This window comes from Gouania willdenowi, chromosome 22, assembly GCF_900634775.1.
Source record: "Gouania willdenowi chromosome 22, fGouWil2.1, whole genome shotgun sequence".
Classification (NCBI taxonomy): domain Eukaryota; kingdom Metazoa; phylum Chordata; class Actinopteri; order Blenniiformes; family Gobiesocidae; genus Gouania; species Gouania willdenowi.
In genome coordinates, this window is record NC_041065.1 from 20,951,778 (window position 1) to 20,975,052 (window position 23,275).

Genomic DNA, 23,275 nt, shown 5'->3' on the forward strand with positions numbered 1-23,275 from the left:
TGATAACTTTTATTACCTATACATCTCATTTTTCCGTAGGACATTATTTCTATTTCCTTATCAGTTGCTAAGTTTTTTGGCTGTACTTTGTTGTTGCTATAAAGTCTTGACTCTGAGCTGCCCCGAGTGGAGGGTATAACATTCATGCCAATTTTTAAATTCATACAACCAATGTATGAAATGGGTAAGGAGATTTTGCTGGAATAAAATTCCAGATAAATAATTACTTGGTTTTCAGAATTACAATTTGACTGCAAAAGATGGCATCACACACTATGCTGTGTTCACAGAATTGGAAAACGATACTAGACAGTTTAGCGTTTTTGCAGCCAGAGCTATCAGCAGGGTCTGGAGATTTTGATGCTGTCTTTTTTTTTTTTTTTTTTTACTTCGCAGTAGCTTAAGTAAAGCTGAAAGCCGGTGCTTGCAGTAGATCACTGTAATTCGTCTGAGCTGCTGACTCTGCTGTTTTTGTTAAATGTAAGTGAGTGAAATGTGTGTTTCAGAAAGCTGACCAATGGATCATTCCTTTCCCTGATTCCTTCAGCAAGCTTTTCAGCCTCATTGTTCCCACAAATGTTGTTGATCTGTAAATTTGCGGTATAATAGACTTAAACGCTGACTTGATTTGCAGGAGCTACATACTGAGTCTCCTGACTTGACCTCAAATCTGTTGGGATTCTTACAAAGGAAGTGTTTTTTGTGCGTGCTAATGAGAAAATTGCCTCTTTTTTTTTTTTTTTTCCTTAGTCAGGGTTGACGTCACAGACTTGACCTTAATTACAGCGTGCAAAGGGTTTTGGAAAATTATACTAAAGTGACAATTAAGTCATTGACAGATTACAGCTTTCTAATCTTTGCCAGCATCTCAGCGAGGCTTGAAGGTATTTAAAACAACTCAAATAACATTAGAGTCTGAAAACAACTTTAAATCAAAGCTTTTAAAACAACTGGAGCAGAGAAGCTAGGATGACTGTTGGCTGATTGTTGTGGCAGTGTTAGCTTCGTTTTACCAGAAGAGGTGATTACATCCAAAGACGTTCCTAGACCTTCTTCACTCTTCATACTATTTGCTTTTTCCCTATCTTTCTACTGCTAAAGTCACATTTCGAACCATCTCTTGGAGATTTGAAACCTAGTGGCAGCCAAATAGCTTTCAGTCTTTTGTGGAGAAAAGAAACCACTGCTCGACACCAGAAATGCTGAGTCATCTGCTCACACTGAGACGTGGAGCTCCAAGCAGACACAAAGAAGAAGCTCTAGCATTTGCTCAGTTTTATATATACTGCATTTATACATTTATTGTATTTTTTTTTATCTTTCATAGGCATTAGCATAACACCTAAAGCAGAAAACACTAAAGGTTTAACAAATTAACTTTATTCTGCTAATATAAAGTCTTCAAAAACAGCTAAAAACAGCAAATTGGGCAAAAAACAAACAGGGGTGTGTCTAGACGTTTATTACCAGGGTGGCCTACTGAGTCACACGGGTGGCAATCAGCATTTGTTGACATTTTAATCTACCATTTGTAATGCTTCCAACTGAAGATGCACAAGCATTGCCAGTAGATCCATTTGTCGTTTGATTTCTTAATCTTCTGATACGGAATGTGGCACCACTGGCCACCCCTCGGAAGAGGCCCTGAAAAGAACAGTTTAGACTATATATACTGTATGGTTGGCCATAACCCACCACAGGTGAAGAGTCTAGGGACTAATAGGTGCTGTGTGTGGCTGAGTCATAGCTAGGCTGTAGGTTGGCCTTGTCGTCCTTTTTCACTTCAGAAATCTGTTTTTAGTTCATATGAGATTAAGATCATTACACTTATGGTTCAATGCTGATTGGCTATGTAACATCACATTCCATGGTGGTTAAGAGTTAAGTATATATAGTGTTTTTAGTTTAGTTTATTTGAGCTGTTTACATTCATTTACTTACAGAAGTCACATCATTACACAGTAATAGAATCTCAAAAGGAGTAGGCTGAAGCAAGCAAGCTTATGTGCGCCTACCCCTATATTCATTTTCTCAGTACTCGTACATTTCACATTTGTATTCCCATTGGGAACTCAATCAACAACAACTGCGTCTCACAAAGTACATTATATTGGAAGAGTTACCGTAAAAGTTCAAGTACACCAGTTTCATACCCAGGCGCACACAACCACAAGCATGTACCTGTTTATGAGTTATATTTTCCTATTACAATTGCATTTTCAACCATACAATCAATAACATGGACACAAGTGCAGAGATTAAGTACTGGAAACATGACACGCTGCAATTCTGATGCAGAATGTTTGAATCTAGCAATATAAAGCATTCAAAGTTAAAAATGAAAACATTTGATACATAAACTCTGAATTCAAAATGAGTTCCTTACATTTCCACTAACAGTGCACTTAATCGCGGCTCAGCAGTAACACATCACACAACAAGCACCATGTCTCCCATAGAAAAAAAATTTACTTAACAGAGGAATAAATCATGTCACCTTGGTTTTGTAAGCATTAGGAAAATATCAGCTCTTTTTGTCATCACAGACCTCCCTCAACAATGCCTGTATCACATGCCCCATGTTGGGAACATGCAAAATATTCTATGCCCTCATGATGAAGTGCTACCGTGGACCGATAGCGCCGCAGTCCAGAGGTGATTAGCATTTGCATTCGACATGATGCTCCAGCCCCAGAGCATCGATGCTTAAATAAACTCTTGCAGATCATTTGTGTTTATTTGGCTCTCCTATTCTTTGCCATGCAGCTGCAGGTCTGCCCTGCATTGTGTGGCTCTTTACTGCCCTGTTATCAAACGTCGACAGCTCACCTTTGTGGCATCCCGACTTCCAACCACCCAAACCAGTCGTGACTCAAGTGTAAGAGGAGTTAGAATAGTTTCTTATAAACTATCGGCACAGTTCCCCAATGCAAATTTCATATTTGAAATATATCAGAATCTTTTTAATTAATATGTATAACCTTATCAAGATTCATCAAGCATCAAAATCTTTAAGCTGCTATTGTTATTTTTACCTTCAACTCTTCATTTATCAAATTTATGAACATGGTCCGATTGCATATGACATAATTAGCATGTGTCTTCAGTTTAAATGTTTTTTATTTCATTATGTCCATGCTAGCGTTTAATTAGCTTATTTTCTGATGACCCAGCTGCACAGGCTAAGGCATGACCTCCCTCCGTGGGTCATATTCGCGTAGCTGGGCCATCCCTCTGTTTTTTCTATCCTATTTTTCCTCCCCTCCACTTATTTGCCTGAGACACCATCGCTAGAGCTCTGGTCGTCACAGTTTGCATCAAGCCTGAGTAAACATTTCACAGGTGAGCGCTTGGATTTGCATCTCCTCCAATGCCTCCCACCGCATTTGGACACACACACACACACACACACACACACACACACACACAAGCCGGCAAACACAGACGTGACCACCTTAAGCCGGTTCTCATGTTAACAACCAAAATCTGTTTCTCCCGTACGCAAATGAGACAAACCTCCAAGCATATCTGGGTTACACGCTTGAGTGTGGACTAGTGGACTTCTAGGGCCAAATAGAAAGGAGGACCCGCCCTTGGTGTGTGTGGTACAGTAGGAAGGAGAGCATGCTTGGAACACTGTGTTCTCTAATAAAACCTCCTGATTCTCAGCAATCCTGCTACAGAGACAGAGAACATCGCAGACAGTGGCCTGTGCCAGCTCACCCTCTGGGCTCCAACCTTTCTCCTGTCCCTGCGATCTAGTCAAAACACTTGGATGAGCCTAATTGAGATCATGTGTACTTTTGTGCCACAGGTTTTACAGGCAGCTACTACCAGGCTTAAGCCCTTCACGACCAAAGATACACCACGGTAACCACAGCCACAACAGCAAAAGCCTGTACTTATGTAGGGTGGGGGAGGGTGGGGTGCCGTGAGGTATGCAGCAGCGTAGTTAAAAAGGAGAAAAAGCAGATGGCTAAACTTTTGCTTCCCAATTACAAAGCAGTTTGTTTAGCCCAGTCCTCCAGAGGGAGCTCCCGTACTGTGCGGATGGTTCAAAGGTGGAGGCAGACTCTCTCTGGCTCACATCCAGCACCCAAAGACTGCACCAGCATATTGAGGTGTTGTGATAAGTGTCCAGTCTAGTTTCCTCTGACAGAAGACAGAAGTCAATCCCCACCACAGTTTAGATACAACACGTTTCCACCGGCTTCAATTAAACACAGATCATGTACTGGTGGGGTGGGGTGGGGGGGGGGTTGTGCCCCAGCAGGCCGAGCCATCATGTCCCCCACCCACAGCCTAAATTTAGCCCAGACAGGGCAGAGATGTGGGGACAGACAGGGAGAGCGAGTTAGCAAAAGCTTTTTGAGAGTCCGGTAGGAATTAGCAGTCTGACTCCACTTCACCCGAATCAACAGCAGCTGAAGGCCTGGATTTTACTCGCGTGAAATCAGATATGGAGCCCGACTCCAATGCCCAGCAGTGTCTGGAAAAAGAAGCAGACCCCACCACAAGTCGCCAAAATCCCTCGTCCCAAAATTAAAGACAATACATTGTCGAAAAAACCAAGAGTGTTCCAAGGCTGTGTTAAATGCCCTCATTTCTTATAGCTGAAAATGGACCCTGTTTTCTAGACATTAGGTAAAGACATTTTTAACAAGTCCATGGCACGCAAGTGTGGCATCCTCCCCCACTCAGGGCAGTGGCGTGCAAGCGCTTGCTGGTTCACAAACACAAGCTCTTCTTTCTCTGCATCTAAATCTGCATTTTACCACTCATGAGGCCACATCAGTTCTATGGAAGCTACATGCAAGAAAACAACAGATACATGGACTGAGCATTTTGTGAGTGCATTCAAACATTAGGTGTTGATGGAATAGGGTTGAGGAACGACCAGAATAGAAACATTCAAGGCTGATCACTATTTGGCCACCTTGGCTTCTTCTAAATAATCAGAGTGTGAGGAACACAAAGTCAATGTGTGGGACTCAGACTTCCTTTTAATATGATAAAGAGTTGCAGGTTGAAGAGCTACAGTGTTAGCAGGTGATTCTCCTAATATTCCTTTTATGTGGCCTAGCTCACTGCCGGAGACATAGTGTAGGCCTCATAGATCAATGAATCGAAGGTAATTTGATTGAGAAAGATGTTAAATGTTGACATTTTTGCAGGACAGTTTGTGTTTATCTCCGCTGTAAACACTCTCCTATTGACAATGTCTGAAAAGGTTATTGCATTGCGGGATGTGAAGTCACTTCATTCTCACCAGAATTTCTTGTTTTTGATCCCAAAAGCTCTGCCAAATTAACTTTCCAACACATTTCTAATGTTTTCATCCTTGTCTGGCAAAGAAACAAAAAAGACCAGTTGGTCAAAGCCTTCTGCGGTTTTCCGTAATTGCTATTTTTACAAAGTATTGAAGCTAAAGTCCCAACTCTAAAATGGTATGGTTCACTTCTGACAACATTCACACTTTTTTTTCTGCTTCATTTCCTCCTTTGTCTTGCCAACTACCTCTGATTGTGTCCGTCTGCTTCTGTCACCTAAGTAAGATTTATGATGTGTTATACAACAGTGAAACAGACCATCAGTGTTCATACAGAGCAACCGTCATCGCTGACAATTCTTCTTTTCATGGCTTTGAAAGGGATTGAAAACTGTACGTTGCGCTCCTTTTGAAGAGTCGGTACGGGGCTTTTGCAAAGGGGGGGGGGGTGCTTTTCATAACTGCAGTCTGGTGCATTAGGCTGTGGGGTGATGTGCTGTCACTGCTTGATAATGGTTATTAAGCCAGAAAATGTCTCAGTTCATTACTTTGAGCAAACATTTCCACAGACGAAGAAATCGGAGCCCAGCATTGAGTCCTCGGGACAGTTGGATGTCTTGGAAATGTGGCGGAGTGTGTTTTTTTTATTTTTTAAATGTGAGTCAGCTAGTTCTAACCTTTTGTTTTTTTTATTTGTTTGTGCCGACAGGAACCACAGATCTCTTCCCTCAGAGGACCACCTTCCCCTCTCTATCCCCGCTGACGGACCCTCGCTTCTCGGACCCCCGCATGCACTACCCGGGGGCTTTTCCTTACTCTGCCAACACCTCGAGCACCGCTATCAGTGGCCTCAGCATGCCAGCCTCCTCCAGATATCACACCTATCTGCCACCACCCTACACAAATAACCAGTCCCAAAACTTCCAGTCCAACTCTTACCTGTACTACGGCACAGGCTCCGGATCCTACCCGTTTTCCATGGTGGCGCCAGGGAATACCGGAGGCGAGCGTTCCCCAACACGTCTGCTCTCCTGCTCGGGGGCCACAGGCGCCGGAGGGACCAACAGCCTGATGAACCCGGGGCTGAACGCCCAGACTGAAGGTGTGGAAGCCGACGGCAGCCACAGCAACTCCCCGACAGCTATGAGTGCCTCAGGTCGCTTGGATGAGTCCGTGTGGAGGCCATATTGACTGACAGGGAATCAGAGGAGAGGAGGATGAACAAACAAAAAAAAAAGCTGAACACTGAATGAAAAAGAATCTCAGAAAAAAAGAGAAATGCTGCATGTTTGTCTTTGATTTCTCCGACAATCGCTGTAACGACATTCTGCTTTCAAAGACTCATTCAAGACCTGGACCTGCTTTGTTTTTTTTCTGAACTCCTGCACGGTGCCGGGACTGTTAAAGAATGGCAAAAGCCAATACGAGACAGTGTTTGGCGTTGACTGTAAATATAAGTGAGGGTAAAGCAGGAGACGCCTTTGTGATGGTTCAGGATCATTTGTCTGCTGCAAAGCGGCAGCCATGCATCCGCAGACAAAGAATCAGAGGGCGGACAATCAGTAGAGCTGATGAACTGAAAAACCACAGCACACATTCATCAAACAGCTCGCTCAGACTGCACAGAGAAGAGAACTGGAACTATGCTCCCTGATAACACAACGGGGACTTCTGTCACAATCACTTGTTTTAAGCGTCACCTGCTGTCGCAAACATTTTAAATGCAGCCAAAAATGCCTGTTGTGAAAACATTGTTGCATACTGAGCTGTAAGATGTTGCACAGCACTTATTGCCTAATTTATTATTGGAGCGGATGCATTAGCATTTGGTGCTAAAGAAATCGGCGGATGTTTTTGATTGAAAAGGCTCCCCCACCCACCCCCAACGGAGCAAAACAAATAGCATTTTAACTTTCATGACTTTACGTAAATGAATCCTGACTTTAAAGGACAATGGCTGATATTTTAAGGAATGTAACAGACTTAAACTGGGGGAGTGTTGGCTGAAAAGGTTTGTCTTGTTGTCTTTATTCTTTGTGTTCGTTTTTTTTTTTTGTTTTTTTTTATTCAAGCAAACTTCTGACAAAAAGAGTCCTTGTTTCCTATTTTTGAACTAGATGTTTTGGTATTTATTTGAATCCAATTTTGAGGAAATGTATGCTTATACCCCAAATCACTTAAGCATTTCTCTCTACCTTTTCTTTTTTTATATGTATGAATATATATATGCAGTATATAAACCATGTTCTGTTGCTAAGTATAAATTTGGATTTTGTGTAATATATTGCAACTAAATTATGAAAAAAACTAAACCTTTTAATGTAATATTTTTTTTTTTTTTGCTTTCCAATGTAGCTTTGATGCACTAAAAACCTTTATTCCAAATGATCCATAGCCATTAGAGTGCGCTCGTTTGTAAATTATACCAAACCGTCTTTTCTGCGCTGAGAGATACCTAAGTTTTGCACTATGTTTGAATTTTCCTTCTTTTTTTTTTTAATAATTTTTTTTTTTAACTCTTCGCTCTCGCAAACGTGTGCTGGGAAAACATGAGCGCACACACACACGAACATTCCTGCATTACAGGTGTGTATTAGTGTGTGTGTGTGTGTGCACGTTCACACTCCCGTCCCCTAGGCCTCCCCTCTAACCCTAACCACATGATCCCCCATCCCCTGGAGGAGTGGTGAGGATGAAGGGATAAAGAGGAGAGGTTTGATCAAGGCAGAATGGTTTCTTCTTACCGCACAAATCCTCCTCTTGTTGGTGCGCGGCCATCTTTGCTCAGAGTAACCAGTGCTATGAAGACTTCACACACTTGATTCTAATCAAGTCTAATCAGCTGAATGTGCATGGCAATCAGGGAAGAAGATTATTGACATTTGTGACTTTCACAGATGAGTATTAGGCTGTCACACGGGTGAGATTTTTACTCAAATCCAAAGATTTTATTCAAATCCAAAGCATTTTCTAGCTCAGGTGTACAAAAGGAAAACTTATGCAACCATCTCTGCTGACCTTTTTTTGCCTTATTTCTATTCTTAATGATAGAATTTCCCTCATTCCCACTGAAAGATGTCCCTGCTCACTCCTCTGAGGCCTGGCTGTGAAAAACCAGACTTCATCACGAGCAGAAATCATGCAGCTAGAAAATACCAAAGATCTTCACACCTGCCTTTAAATACTGAGTAGATGAGCGTCAACCCCAATCGATTGGTGATTGGACGCTCGTGTCAGTGTTCGTTAGAAGGCTATGAAGCAAAAAGCACACATGTAGTGTGTTTGAGTGTGTGTTTGATAAAAGAGCACAATGTTACATCGGATTTTGTTTCTTTGTAAAAGAATCACTTTCTCATTAACCAAACTGTTATATGTCTGTTTTTATGCTCAAAGCATGTACGTGCAAACCTGACGTGTTAATTTAAAGATCCTGTCCATGTATGTCATGTTATCTTCAACGCTTCCATACGAGTGCTTGTAAAGTTTTTAATCCTTTTAATTAAAAAAAACATGTGCCTACACAATTTTTCCTCTGCTTCCTGTTTTGCTTTAAAAAGAAAATGTTTCGATCTCATTTACAAAGAACTCGATTGTTTTTAACTGCATTTAAACATATTTAACCAAGATTTTTCACAAGTCAGGATTATCTTCTATTACATTAAATATCAATATCTCTCAAATTCATTACTAAGCGTACCAAAAACATCTTAATACAAAAAAGGCAAATCATATTTTATCTGTTTTTTTTTTTTTTTTTTGGAGTAATAATAATTCCAATAAAAAATATTTACTAGACTATATTTACTATAATAATTAATATTATACTCATTATTATTTTATTAAAATGGATGTGTGTTTGTAATCACGTATTTTTATCTTAAATAGGGTGTTGTCCCCCACATGAAATAGTGAAATTAAATTATATAACAAAAATATTACTTTTTCTAATTGTTTTTCCAGGTGAGTAGGAGAAAAATAAAATAGTTACCTCCTCATACTATATATGTATATATGATAACTATGGTTAAAAAAAATGATAGACAATGGGTTTTTTTAGATAATAAAATTCAAATTCCTTTTAGGATAACAAAAATTCAAAAGCCATATACATATATAATTTAAAGCACATGTCTTTAATACAGGGGTTCTCGACTGATTGGTCTAAAAGTGAGTCACACACCTATAAACAGGGAAAATTGGGTACTTTTATTTTGAAAGGGATTTGTTTTTAAAAGAATCTCCTAACATTACACTTGTAAATATAAATATCTCATAAACACATAAATACCACATACAATAAACACTTATTTAGAGGCAAAAACCTTCTGTATTCACCGATATGGTAAATAAATACATTTTTGATTTTTCTAGAAACAATTTAGCTCTGAGATTGTGCATAAAAACAGCTGCTTAACGCTATGAATTAAATATTCAGAAGCTGTATTCTCTAACTACACACCTGTGCATTAAGTCACTTTAGGTCTTGATGATAGAAAAGCTGTGCGCACTGAATATTACTGTAGATATTTGTTTTTGAATACACACAAATCAAAGATATTTTAGTGTGAAAGAGAACATTTCCCTCATTAGCTTCACCACCTGTAGTCAATGTTTTGCAGCCTGTTTTCCAGGGGTGATGGTGCGTCCTAAAGCCAGACCAGTTGAGAACTATTGCTTTAAATCAGTGTTTCTCAAATGTGGGTATGTGTACCCCAAGGGGTACGCGATGGCACAACAGGGGGTGATTGAGATTGAGAGAGAAAGTGGAAAATTAACAACTGAAAGCATTACAAATATGGGGTTTTACACTGTTTATTTTTGGTTAAAAATGATGATCATGATAATGAAAATGATGTTGATTAGAATAGAAGGGTCAGTGTTGGTCCCACACCAGTCAGGTGATGAGTGGAAATGATAAAAACTGAAATAAATCTATTCAGGAGCCACTAAATACAGTTTCATTCTATTCATTTACAAGTGAGATTCTTTAAAATGTGTGTAATCACTCATTCATTCCATCATTATGCTCTGTTGTTTTTCCCCCAGTATTCTGAGCAAAGTGTTGTAGCCGTACGAAGGGGGTACATGAAACAAAAAAGTTTGAAAAACACTGCTTTAGATAAACTGTAAAAACATCAAGTTGCAAAAACAGAGGCCATCATGGTCCTTAATTTAACACCAGACTTTCTGATTCATTCCACCAATCCTCACCTCTTCAGCTGAATACCACACATGTGGTTTGGCCCCATTTGATAACCATTTTTCTCTCTCCCATTCAGGTTAGTGTTCACCCACTCGCTGAAAGCTTCCCGACTGTCAACACGGTGGTACCCTGAGCGTAAATAAAGCACAGCTCAGGAATCCAACACCGCCCTGGCAACGCTGGTGTTCGCTCACGTCTACAAGTCGTCACTTGTTGCAAACAATACAGGAGAAGGCTGGAATGTCGGCTGCCCTTTTTGTACCAGCGATGCGGTTGTTCATTTATGCCGCGCTGATGGCATCTGCTTGACTCATCTGAGGCTGAGCCATCAGATTAAACACTGGAGATGCTACCTTTGGTGGTCTGATTTCAGATGTGGTTAGCCTGATACGCAATAGCCAGAGTGGCTCCCTCTTAAACTGCTGCCACCTGTTGACGTGCTCTGAAAGACGATTTGACTTTGGAATGAATTGCTTTTCATTCATTCATTTATTTTTTCTGTTTTTCCTGTTGGGACTTTGTCTCCTTCATCCTCCTGCTCTTTCCTTCTGTTTAGCTTCTGATGTCTGCGTGTGTCTGCATCGGGCAGCATTGGCAAGACAACAAAGCCTCCGGGCCAACACAAACAGCCTTGATATAGACTGTGTTCAATTAACGGCACACACTCAGATGACTACACACACACACACACACACACAATCCCCTGCTGACAGATTTCACACACCACGCTGCCTTGACAGTCTGAGCTCGACAGTGTGCGAGTGTATGACAGTGTTTCCGCCAAATCTCATCACATAGTCACTCCATGCACATCCCCCCCCCCACCCCCCCCCCCCCAACCACTATAAACAAAGGGAAGACGATAAGCTTTCAATTAGGCCGGGCTCAGGGGAATTTTCCAGCTGTCTTCTCTGAGATACCCTGGTGTTTTTTGTCCACATGTGGGAAGCAGAGGAGCTCTCATCTGGCTCAGGATTTGTCATGGGACTACACACAAGCAGAGCTGCTCTTTTTTTTTTTATTATTATCGGCTTTTATCAAAAACTGCAACTCCCCTGGACGAAAAGGAAATGATCACAGACGGTCTGGATGCAATTTCTGTCCGGAATTTGAATAATTTATAAAATAAAGCAAAAAGGATGAGGTGCTCTAGGCATACCTGTTAAAAGTCAAACCAAAGACAACACTTTAGAAGAAAAGGATCAATTCACTCCTCTATCATTATGAATGCATCATCTTTCTCAGTGTCTTACATCATCAAAACAGATGATAGAGATTTAAGCTGAAATTTAGATTAGAGACAAAGAAAGACAGATAGTGGATGCACAGAGGGGAGACAGAAGCTGTGTTGCCATTACACTTGGAAATGCGCAAAATCTAAATAGTGCAAATAAAAACTGATAATGGAAACACTTGAATTCCAAAAAAAACACTCAAATTATGCTTTCGTGAGGAGGAATTTCAGATGTTTTGATATTGAAATGTGGTTCAAAAGCGCTACGGAAACACTTTTTCCGCAAATAAACGTCACAGAACGTGACGTACCTGGTCATACGACCACTTCTCTCTGAGAAAACATGTTGCGGTACGTGTAAACAAAAGAGAAGACCCAGATATTTCTTAGCATTATACTTAAAAATGATTACTGCCACATTAAACGTGAAACAACAAAGGAATGCAGAGTGTTATAAGGAGGTTCTGAGCGTCCATCTTTCTGCAGCAAAGTCTTGCGAGATGAGATTTCATGAGAGTTACGAGGCTCCTGCCCAAAACAACTTTCAATGGAAACACGTTCAAAGCACAATTATACTTTGTCGACATTTAGAAATATTGCTTAACATTAAAGCAGATTAGACTGTGTGAAGCCCATAATCATTAAAACTCTCTTTAATTTCGTAAGTTGCCTCTGCAGTACCTGCATAAGAAAGCAATTAAGGCCTCCTCAATGACCGTGAGAAGGGAAAGAGCCTGAACCGGCTTGGTTCGGGTGCCTAGTATATGACAAGAGGTCTATTTTCTAACCAAGACTGTTGGTGGGAACAGAGGCTAGAGTCCAAAATCAGGGTTCCCACAGCTTGATGGAGAAACCAAGAGGCCAGGGGCTACAAAACCACCAGAGCTGTGATGCAACTGTTCTCACACAGGATACAGCAGAAGAGAGATGCTGAATGTAAGCTCTCCCAAGTCAGAGCAGAGGGATCCCGGGTAGGGTGGTTTCTCATCCACACTGGCCCTTTAGAGACCACTGAGTGTTACGTTGCACTGTGCAGTTCCCACAGTGGGCTCCTTCTCTGATGGACTGTTGGATAGAAGTCCTCTTTGAGGAATCAGAGGGTTGCCACTATTAACTGAGGGCTTTCACACATTTGTGATTATTCCTCCAGAAAATGTATAATACATGACTTTATTAACAGCACCTTAGCATGTCAGTGTACATTTTGGTCATTGGATTTTTCATTTATAAAAAAAAATATTTAAAAAACCCAAAAATGGGTGGTTATTTGGTTTTCATTTTAAACAGTCAAAAACTAAGATTAAAACTCAAGTCATTTTTCTCCATAATGATCAAGAAGGGATAAACAAAACTTTTAAAGCAGGTTGGTTTTGATTTTCTGTTTCTAAAAACAAAAAAAATCAAATGTTAGAAGATAAACAAAAAAAATATGCTGAGTAGGAGAGAGAAAGGATCTTGGCACTGCTTTGTAGCAAGAGTTGATGGACTTGAATCATCAGTATGTTGTTTTTCAAAACAATAAAAGTGTGTTTCAGGGAAGAAGCACAATCCAAAAACACAGCACTGTCCTCATAAATGCTCTTATTTTGAAACTCGCAACTTTCCGGGGGACTTTTAACATTTAATTTTAATTTATTTTGTTTAGAAACAGAAAAAGTGTTTTAAGTTTTGTGTATTCCATCTTGACCCTGATAAATGCCTTGAATTTATTTATTTATTTATTGTATTCTAAAATTAAAATTAAAAATTAAATAACTAGTCTTTTTTTTTTCTTTCTTTTGTTAAATATCCTTTTCTGAACAGAAAATCCAATGAACAAAACATACACTGACCTTGAAATATGAAGTGCCATAGAGGTGCTGGTATGCCGATGGCCATCTGTTAATACTTCTAATATTCTGTAATGTTATCAGAACGTACCAGTTGATCCCAGTTGACACAAAGAGCTTTTAACAATCGCGTAATGCAGCTTTAGCTGAGAACTGATTCCCTGTCCAGCTCATCGAATGCATTCAAGAAAATAATAAAAGTGCACCAACAGACACTTGGTAGCACACTGCGGTGGACCTGTGGCTCAGACATGGTTAGCGGGCATTAGTGCTGTCATTTATTGGGTTGAGATTGTCCTCATTGTGCAACAACCACGAATGGTCCTAATTAAGTTATTTTACTTCAGGAAACAAGTGGTTTGATGTGGCTGGAGGTTATGTAGCATTTGAAGGATTTATTTTATTTTATATTTAACTGGAATAATAAATGAGATGTTCCTCTCCATTTGATTGAAACTCTGGTGTGTTCATTTTACCAGTGGATTAAAATAGGTCTTTTCTGAGCGATCAGGGCAGCTTCCCAGAAACAATACGACTTGTTTCCCATACAGATTCATGAGAATTGACACACTTCTTTCCACTCTATCCCTTTTTTTTCTCACAGAGAAAATCTGAATAATGATCAGTACATGTGAATGCTGTTTCCTCCATAAAACAGGAAATTAACACACACACAGACACACATTGAGCGCACTGCCAGGCTCTTTCTCCTCATGGCAAAAGGGCAGCAAGAAGGCGAGAAGGAGGGGAAAGGGTTCCCTGTGGGCCCGGACTCTGTTCAACCAGGCAGGGGAACTGGTTAAATAGGCAGTTCACACGCACGCGTTTTATCTCCTGTGCTTTTTTTTTTTTTTTTTGACTGTGTGCGAGCATTGAGGAAACAGTTGCACAACTCTGTTTTGGATCACATGGGTGGATGAATGGTTATTTAAAATCTGTTCTTCCTTCCTGTTTTCATTTTTACTATGCTCTGTAGCAGCAGTTAGGTTGATTCTACTCAGATAAAGAAGTAGTTTAGGCTTCAAAAATCAACAAATCAAACATAATTTACTCACAAATACAGAAGGTTGAAAGTGTTTTGATCAACATAAACAATCGGTTTGTTGACAAATGGTCATGTGACTTCAACTTCGGAAAAGCTTCGTCCATTGAGAACCTCGTAGAATAGGGGTGTCAAACTCATTTCAGTTCAGGGGCCAAACACGGACCATTCTGATCTCAAGTGGGCCACAGATTTTATGCGGAAATACGAGCAAATTTAAACATTAATGCACCCATAGTTCTGCACTTCAATGTTTAATATGTCAAATATGAAAGGCACCAACAATATCCAAACAATAAGTGATATCTGTCCTTGCAGGATGTTCAGTTAAATTTCCTTGATTTTGTGACCAATTTTTGTTAATTTAGGGAAATCTTGTGGAATTTGAGGATTTTGGGAAATTACAGGGTTCATTCACCGAAATTAAAACAAAATGACTGCCATCATGTGTTATAACCAGGGCTTTAAATTCAATTTTTAGATCACCAGCGAGCATGGCGATAGATTCTTAAAGTTACCAGCCAACCAGATTTTCCACCAGCCAATTTTCCATCAAAAATAAACTACATTATGAGTGCCACAGAATAGATTTAAGCGTTCATATTTCTTTAAATAGCTTATATTTTAGCTGATTGCAGAATTACATTAAAATGGTAAAAAAAAAATATATAAACATTTAATTTAAAAACAATGTTGTAACAATGATTAAAAGGTGTAATATGGAACTTTGGGTGTGTCGGAGAAGTGAACTTTTTATTAAGTATATTCTCATCACTTGATAAACAAAGTTAACTCAGATGAAAACGGGATCCCTGGAACACTGTTTGAAGTTAGAAAGAATAGAAGTAATCAGTACTAAGAATTACATGTACTGTAGAGAAAAAATGTTTTACTAACATGTATGCTCTTCAAATGTAAACAAATCCCACTCCCCACAAACTGTATAGCGCACATTTTAAATGGGAACAAATGGTTGAATACCGGCCACTCACGACCCGACATCCATTTATATTTAAACTCCTCAATTTCTTCTTCTTTTCAGATCCTCTTTCGTCTTCATTTTATGCAGTTCAGGTGTTTTAACACCCGATAAATATCTCCACGTTTGTTTTTTCCTAACTAATTTTACAACTTCATTTCAGCTCCTATTGTTTGTTTTTTGCACCATTCCATTTGTCTTCTCTGACACCAAATGTAGCATGTACGCTATCCTATTTAAAGTACAGTTTAGGTCCTAACAGATAGTGATACAGTTATGATTTGGGCTAGACTCAGAAGACTAGGTTTGACTGTAGGAGTGGAGAATGAGACACTGCACACAGTTTAGATTTTAGTGATACTATATATTATGATAGTGCAAACAGCCAACATTAAACATTAACAACAATAGGCATAATAAGAATACAAATGGCCATTAGCCCAGAAGCTAGTTGGTGCCAGCGTATAGCTCTCGTTTTTGGCTCCGAGAGCTGGAGCTCTGTTGGAGGAAACAGAATGAAGCTCCGAATTAGCTCCAGCTCCTGCCCGGTGGAAAAGGCTCCATAGGTTCCAGATATCACAGCAGACCTTAGGAGATCAAATTAATGGCATATAATCTTTTTTTTTTCTTTTAAATGCTTTAGTATTTAACACTGGTTTTCAATAAGTGGCAGAGGTGTGTGTGTGCATGTGTATCTGATATAAAACATTAGATTTATAGGGTTAAGGTTGGCTGTGCATCTGCATGACTCATATCTTTGAGAGCTTGTGTGGCTGAACAAAGAAATCATTGCAAACCACTGATTCACCACAAGGCTGCAGCCTCCTCTGTTTTATAACAGTTCTATTCCTAAATAGTCTTAAACATAATCTCCTAATAAATCATCAGGGAAACACTGGAGCTTCACAACACTGACAGATTTATAGTGTGATCACTTTTTCCTTGAGTATCTGTTTTACTGATGTTTTATCAGGAGGCATCAAAGCCAGCTCTCAGTACCTAAACCTGCTTCTGACGCTTCAAGTGTGATTTATCGTTGATGTCATACAGGTGAGGTGAGTGAAGCTACTTTTTTTGTTGCTCACTCTGACGAGTGTGTGGGGGGCAGCGTTCCACACCCTCGCGTCTGACCGCAGCTGCCCCGTAGGCTTGGACTAACCAGTTCCCATGGTTCCACATTTCCACTATAGTCACTGAGCTCTTCCCCAGGGTACACCTCCCACTCACTGGTTTGTTTTCATCTTTAATGGGAGATCATCTTACACTCTTTGTAGGACTTGCATCTGAAGTAAACAGCTTTGTCTCTTCGGGTGCGTACTTTCGTTATTGTCCGTGCATGCAGCAACCTGTAGAAGAAGGCCCGTCATATGTTTAAGAGAATGCATGTGTGCGTGTGTGTGTGGGGAGTTTACATGATCACAGGGAATAAAACGTTGCATAGGTGTTAGTCTGGAAACACCAGACACCTTAATTTCTAACCATTTCTTTGCCCACGAGGCACAGAGGGAAGATGAAGGCAGTGAAAATATCTTTCAAGTATTTGGAGTGTTCAGATTTAGGGGAAAAATTGGAGAGACATAACAGTGAATTGGGCGATGGAACAAAGGGGGAACTGTGGGCTGATGGAAAATGAAGTATTTTACATTTGAGGCTTGGTAATAAGGGGGTTTTCCTGTGAGATGACAGTATGGAGGAGGATCAGAGAGGGAGAGGGAGGTAGAATACGGAGCTGAGACATCGGATCAGGAGGTGGCAGTTGTACAACTGATCCAAGACAAGAGTCATGGTTGGAGCTCCCCGTGTCACATGGAGACACACATCAGCATGAGAAATGTGTGTACGTACAGCCATGCTTTACTCTTAATAAGGGCAGGCGTTTGTGCTATATCAAAATGTACAGGAAAAACCAAATTGTAGATTTATCCATATCATGGACTATCCCATTCTCTTATGACACACCACTGACAGTGCAAAACACACCAGTGAGTGAATCCAAAGTATCACTTCAACACGTTTAAAACAGAAAAAAAACAGGTTATTTGTTTTATACATGTTAAGCAATGGAGAACTTCTGCATCCTTCTTGGGAGCCCAGTGCAAAAATTGGTACTGGAAAGAACTGTACAATTATCAACCTCAAAAACAAAGTCGCATAAGACCAAACATTCCTTTTCCCCACCAATCCAAACTGCATTGCAAAAAGTGAAAATGCATTATTACATTTTTATTTTGTAAAATCAGGGATATAATGACTAAAATAAGAAAACTCATCTGCCAACACAACAGGAAAATTTGTTAAAGTAAAAACTTCTTGAAGTATGTCAAATACTCTCACACAAAAAGTATCTTATCAGGGAAAAGAATGTTAACATATTCTTATTAAGAGTGCGTTTAAACTTCCTCAAAACTGCAAAGGTCCAATCATGACAACATATGCACCCTCTTTCCCCACTATACACCAAAGTTCTTTACATACGATGTTTACTCCTCTATTCCCACCAACATACAAAGAAACCCATAAGGCAGCAGGCAAGCAGCAATGCACTCATTAAAAGTCTCTTCACTACGCTCTCCTAAAAGTCCATCAGTGAATTAGGAATTAAGTCTAAAACTGGAAAAACTCTCCTTCTGATGCACACGCATGTATTATATTCGAGTAAAGCAACCCAGTTGCAATATCACAAAGGCATTCAAGCCTACAAATCAAAACCAGCCTCTCACAGAAAGTCCCTTCTTTGTGATCAGGCAGACAGAGAGGAGTGTGAGTGTAGAGCTCATCGGGCAGGCAGGCATGACTAAAATGAAATACAGTATAAGAGAGAACAAGCAAGCTCCTACTGATCTGCAGCCAGCACATTGTTCTGGTTTTCTTTTGTTTCTCGCTTGGTTGGCAGGGTGCAGAGTAGTCGACCAATAGGGGGACACTGATGGTATGCAATGCTAACATACGCCTTGGGTGGCATTGATCGTTCATGAAATGAACAAGGCTCTTCAACCTTTAACCCTCATGGAAATACATTTCTAATAATCTGTTTTGTTATAAACATAATGAATATTGATCAAGAAAAAAAAAAAAAAGAGTTATCGTCACCCCTCAGTGAGTTTGGTTTCCCAAAGTGCATGACAAATCAGATCCAGCTGTGCTTCTCTTTCAGTGTTCACAAAACCCGGAATAACCAATGAACGATTGTTTGGCTGTCTGAACGAACAGTTTGTCTTTATTTTCCACAATGAAAAAGACAAAAGTTGTAAGACAGTCGTAGGAAACCTGTTAAGTCACTGATAGACCGACTCAGGAGGACAATAAAGATGTCGGCAAGGGTTAAATGCCCCAAAGGTCGTCTCTACAGAGTGGAGCTAAACTCCAGTATGTCTAAATGGACAAGTATACAAAGTTTATTTTATGGCCTATAAAACATGGTGGATGTCCCATCATGCTGTTAGGATACACAGCTACTGTATCTTAGTTAAACACAGAGGACCTCATAGAATTTTAAGGATTCTCAATCAGTACCTTTAAGATCCCATACATAGCATGTTTTAAATATCTCCAATGCGCATCCTAATGTATCCAAAATATTCAGTCAATTTAAGCTTTTACCTGTAAACCACCTCCAATAAGTTTATGTATTTAAAGTCCCACTCAGGGACATGTAGGTATAAAAAATACAAGGTTGAGGTAAGGATTTGAGAAACCTTAGAAAGATTTGAAAAGATGATGTAATATGATGAAAACGTACCTAATGCCAAGCAAACTAATGGTTGATTCAAGAAGCCCAACGGTTTTTAATCGCCAATGACAGTCTTTCAGGCGTTTGGTTCTCTACGTCCTTTTTGGCCCTTTCTAAATAGAGATACCCTCAATCACTGCAAGGGTCTAAGTTTATGTTGAGGAAACAGGATGTAAATATTGAAATGTCTCAGTGTAGGGAGGGAACCGTGCTGGCATTTACTGTAACCAGCTCAGGGAGAACCTGTTCTGGTGAGATCAAGCACAGCGTGTTGATGTAAGACACAGACAGAGGGTGAATTTGCCGTCTTTACGATGGCCAAATAAAACAGGATCTTGGGATTTGCGGTCAGCCACAGAAGAAAAGGACAGGGGCTCTCTCCCAAAATGGCACGAGTGCACGTACGCAAACACGAATGCGTTGCTTTCCCGGCAAAAGAGAGTCATCCTTGGTGGAAAAATATGGTGACTGCTGCAATAAAAGCAAAACGCTTTGAGGGATTGCAGGGAAAATGGTGGCATGAAAGACGCATCGACCACTAAGTTAAACACACCACACAGTGTGCACGGAGTGGAGGAGTCTGTTGGGATTGATGGGTCAGTGCAAAAGCATCCGCCCACATGCTGTAGAAAAACCAGGCCTGTGTGAGCCAGCTGAACCAGATCTACCCGATAATTGCAGTGATCAGAAACAGTGTGGGCCGCAGCGTCTCTCTTTGCACTATGCTTTTAATAAACAACCTTTATGAGTAAAAGATGGTCCTACAAGAGGAACCTGAATACAGCTCAACAACAGGGAAACAAACCACCCTAAACCCATCCCATTCTGTCTTTCATGTTTATCAAAGCCTGTGGGTCACTGATGGAACAAAGCACTTTCCGTCCTGTTCTGGTTGAGTCTCTACTCAGTCAGTATATAATGTCTGTGCACAAAACAATCTTTACAGAACACAACAGTTGTACACCACTAGTCAGAGTTAGGGTCATCTTCAAATATCCAGGCTCACTTACAACTCAATTACAATTATGTTGACCAGCATTTTTTTTTCCAATTACTATTAAAATTACAATTATTATTTTCCCCATAAAAAAATTACTAACGTTCAATTAGAATTAATCACAATTACTGAGCTTGAAATAAAAATAAACCCATAAAACATAACCTCTCTCTTGTGTTTACTTTCTGTTAGCATCTCTTATGATAACGAGTCAGTTTGACCCACGTCTTAAATCAGCTGCAAAATACACTAAAAAATATGTTCTATCATCTAATTTGTTTTTCATCTCTTGCTTACCTTGTTAGGCTTCATTATTCATGGGGATATTGGTATTAATATTTTGGTGTGGGTGGCTGAGCCTTTTTTTCTGTCAGTATAACGCTGAGATTTATTTTTTTTTTTCAATGATCCTCAAGAGAACTAACAATTAAACTTGATATGAAACATATTTTAATAATGTTTACTATATATAGTAAACCATTATTAAAATATGTTTCATATAGATCTATGTTTAAACCATTAAGTTCAGATAATTGACTTTAATTGGAATGGAAATTTTATAAAAACTGTCGTTTACAATGTAATTACCAGTAATCGTAATGGTTTATAAACATTCGGTTTGTGTAAACCATAGAACTACAGTACGGTATATAATATGGTTCTCGTTTTTGATCACCGGTAATTACATTGTAAATGACAGTTTTTATCAAATTTCCAATCCAATTACAATTACAAAGTCAATTATCTGAACTCAATTACAATTCAATTATGTGTAGAACAGCAACATATTTTTATTTTTATTTTCTACATGAAATTGATGTATAATTATTATTACTAATAATTACACAATTATAATTGACGCCAACCCTGCCATTAGTATTTCAAACTAAAATCCTAAATAACGGTTAATCTAGCTTATTGGTTACCAGAAATACTTGAGCCAAAACGAACCATCAGGCGTTGGTACTGACCTACAGTCTTTGTGATCCTTACTCAGGTATTCCTGATGAGTTAGCAGGCTGGAGAACTAACACCAACTGTCATATTAATGCTTAAAGCATTCTCACTGAGCCTTTTGTTACTTACTTAAACCACACTGTCTTCAACGAACTAATGGAAGTCTAAAAATCCATTAGGCTAGAGGGCTTAGCCAACACAAACCCAGGCACAGAGGCTATGAAAGAGCAGCTAAGGGCAATCAATACATCTCCTCATCCTCCTGCTGCTGCTGCGTTGCTCCTCTAATGTTAAAACTAGATGTCATTGCATCCTCCATCGCTGCTGGCGAGTAAAGGAGACACTCTGGTTTAGATCAGAGGACCAGCACCTGCAGTGAGGGAAGATCAGATACATCCATTAACTTTGGAGGCAAGTTAATTGCCTTTAGCTCGCGGCCTGTCTTTATTCAGTCCCCTCTACTGTAGTCTCATGTAATAGATCTCAGTTTAAGCTCGGAGCAGATACTTTTTTTTTAAAACTGGGACGATAAAAATCCAAACAGAAATGGACTTTAATGTCCATGAGGGAAAGTGTAGTCTGTTGTCATTTTACCATGGCAGCACAGCGTGGAGTGTTTCCCTTTAAAGAGCCTCTGCAGAGGCTGGCACAAAAAGAAAGCCATGAGCTGGAGACGGATGGCAGAGCCACGACTTCAAAGAGCGTCTCCTAAATGGTGCTGTGTAAGTTTGCAAAGGAACCTGGTGCTTCACTTTAGCCACACACACACACACACACACACACACACCTGGCTTTATCAGCACACCCAGCAGACATTTCCTGATTCCTATTTGAAAAGAACAAGAGGAGTGTGGTGCACTATGAAAACACACACATAAAGACACAGAGAATTACACACATGCATAACCACAAAGACGCAGCAATAAATCATCATGAACCAGACAGGTATTCGCCGCAGGCTCTGACACACTAACGCAGCATAAACTGTGAGGTAAATCTTGCCCTGTGTGGAGTGAAGGTCAGGGTGTGGCTGCTGACAGAGCAAAGCCTTTTATGTCTAATCGTTTTTTCCCATCACAGACTAAATAAAACAGGCCACTGTTGTAGCCTAACAGAGTGAATGAACAATCCCCACAAAAGGCTGATGGAGGCACACCTGACGTCACGCTAACAACTACAGACACTCGTCGCATTCTTCTTCTTCTTCTTCTTCATCAAAGTACTCACTTTAGGACCACCCCACCCCACCCGTCATACTTCCTGTGAAGATGTGCTGACCATGTAAAGGTGATAAAAACAAACACCCTGCAGAAGAGCAGCAACCCACTCACCTTTGGCTCACTATGGCTGAGTACCCTCTAGTGGTGTTTACAGTTAAAGGCCTTTCTGATTGAAGATTCCCATCCTCGAACCCACTCTGTGCCTCTTTACCCACCGACAGCTGCAGCTAACCACAGCTCTGACTGCACCACTTTCATGGGGGTCCACCACAGGCCTCTATCTCCCACCACAGCAGCCACCGAGCCCCAGAGAGAGAAAGCCAAACTCCCACATTTTAATAAGGGATCAAATAAACAAAGCGAGCACACTTCACCCGCCAAGCTGGCCAGTTACTTGGTAGTCTGGGACGGCGATGCCACTATCATAAGCAGTGAGATCACCGCTTGTGTGCGTAATAGCGTGAAACCTTCCCAGCGCATAAACACTGAGTAATACTGAATTCTTCACCGTCTGAGTGCATTAACAAAGGGGTCAAACATCAAACACACACAATAGAAACAGTCAGGTGACCAATATCAGTAGTTTTTACTAAAGCTGGGACAATATGCTTCTGTACCGATTCATTATATATTGCAATTTTGATTTATTAGGTTCTGTTACGCAATAGTATCGATTATTGCAATTTCAATTTCTTCATTGTCCTTGACTAAATAGGGGAGTTGAATTATACACTACTAGAAACAATGCAAAGTCTAGACATTTCTTTCAACTGCATATGAAAATGCACTAGACCACATGTAGTTAATCACATATG

The 23,275-nt window shown here is 40.0% G+C and overlaps 1 protein-coding gene across 4 annotated transcripts in view; it reads left to right on the plus strand.

Annotated features, from left to right (window-relative positions):
- Positions 1–8,577, plus strand: part of runx3 (RUNX family transcription factor 3) — a 57,759-nt gene extending 49,182 nt beyond the window's left edge. For all 4 annotated transcript variants that reach the window (XM_028437780.1, XM_028437783.1, XM_028437782.1 and 1 more), the window contains one exon: positions 5,979–8,577. In XM_028437780.1, coding sequence (XP_028293581.1) covers positions 5,979–6,460 — 482 coding nt within the window. In that variant the 3' untranslated portion in view covers positions 6,461–8,577. The remainder of the gene's footprint in view (positions 1–5,978) is intronic.
- The last annotated feature ends 14,698 nt before the right edge of the window (positions 8,578–23,275 follow it).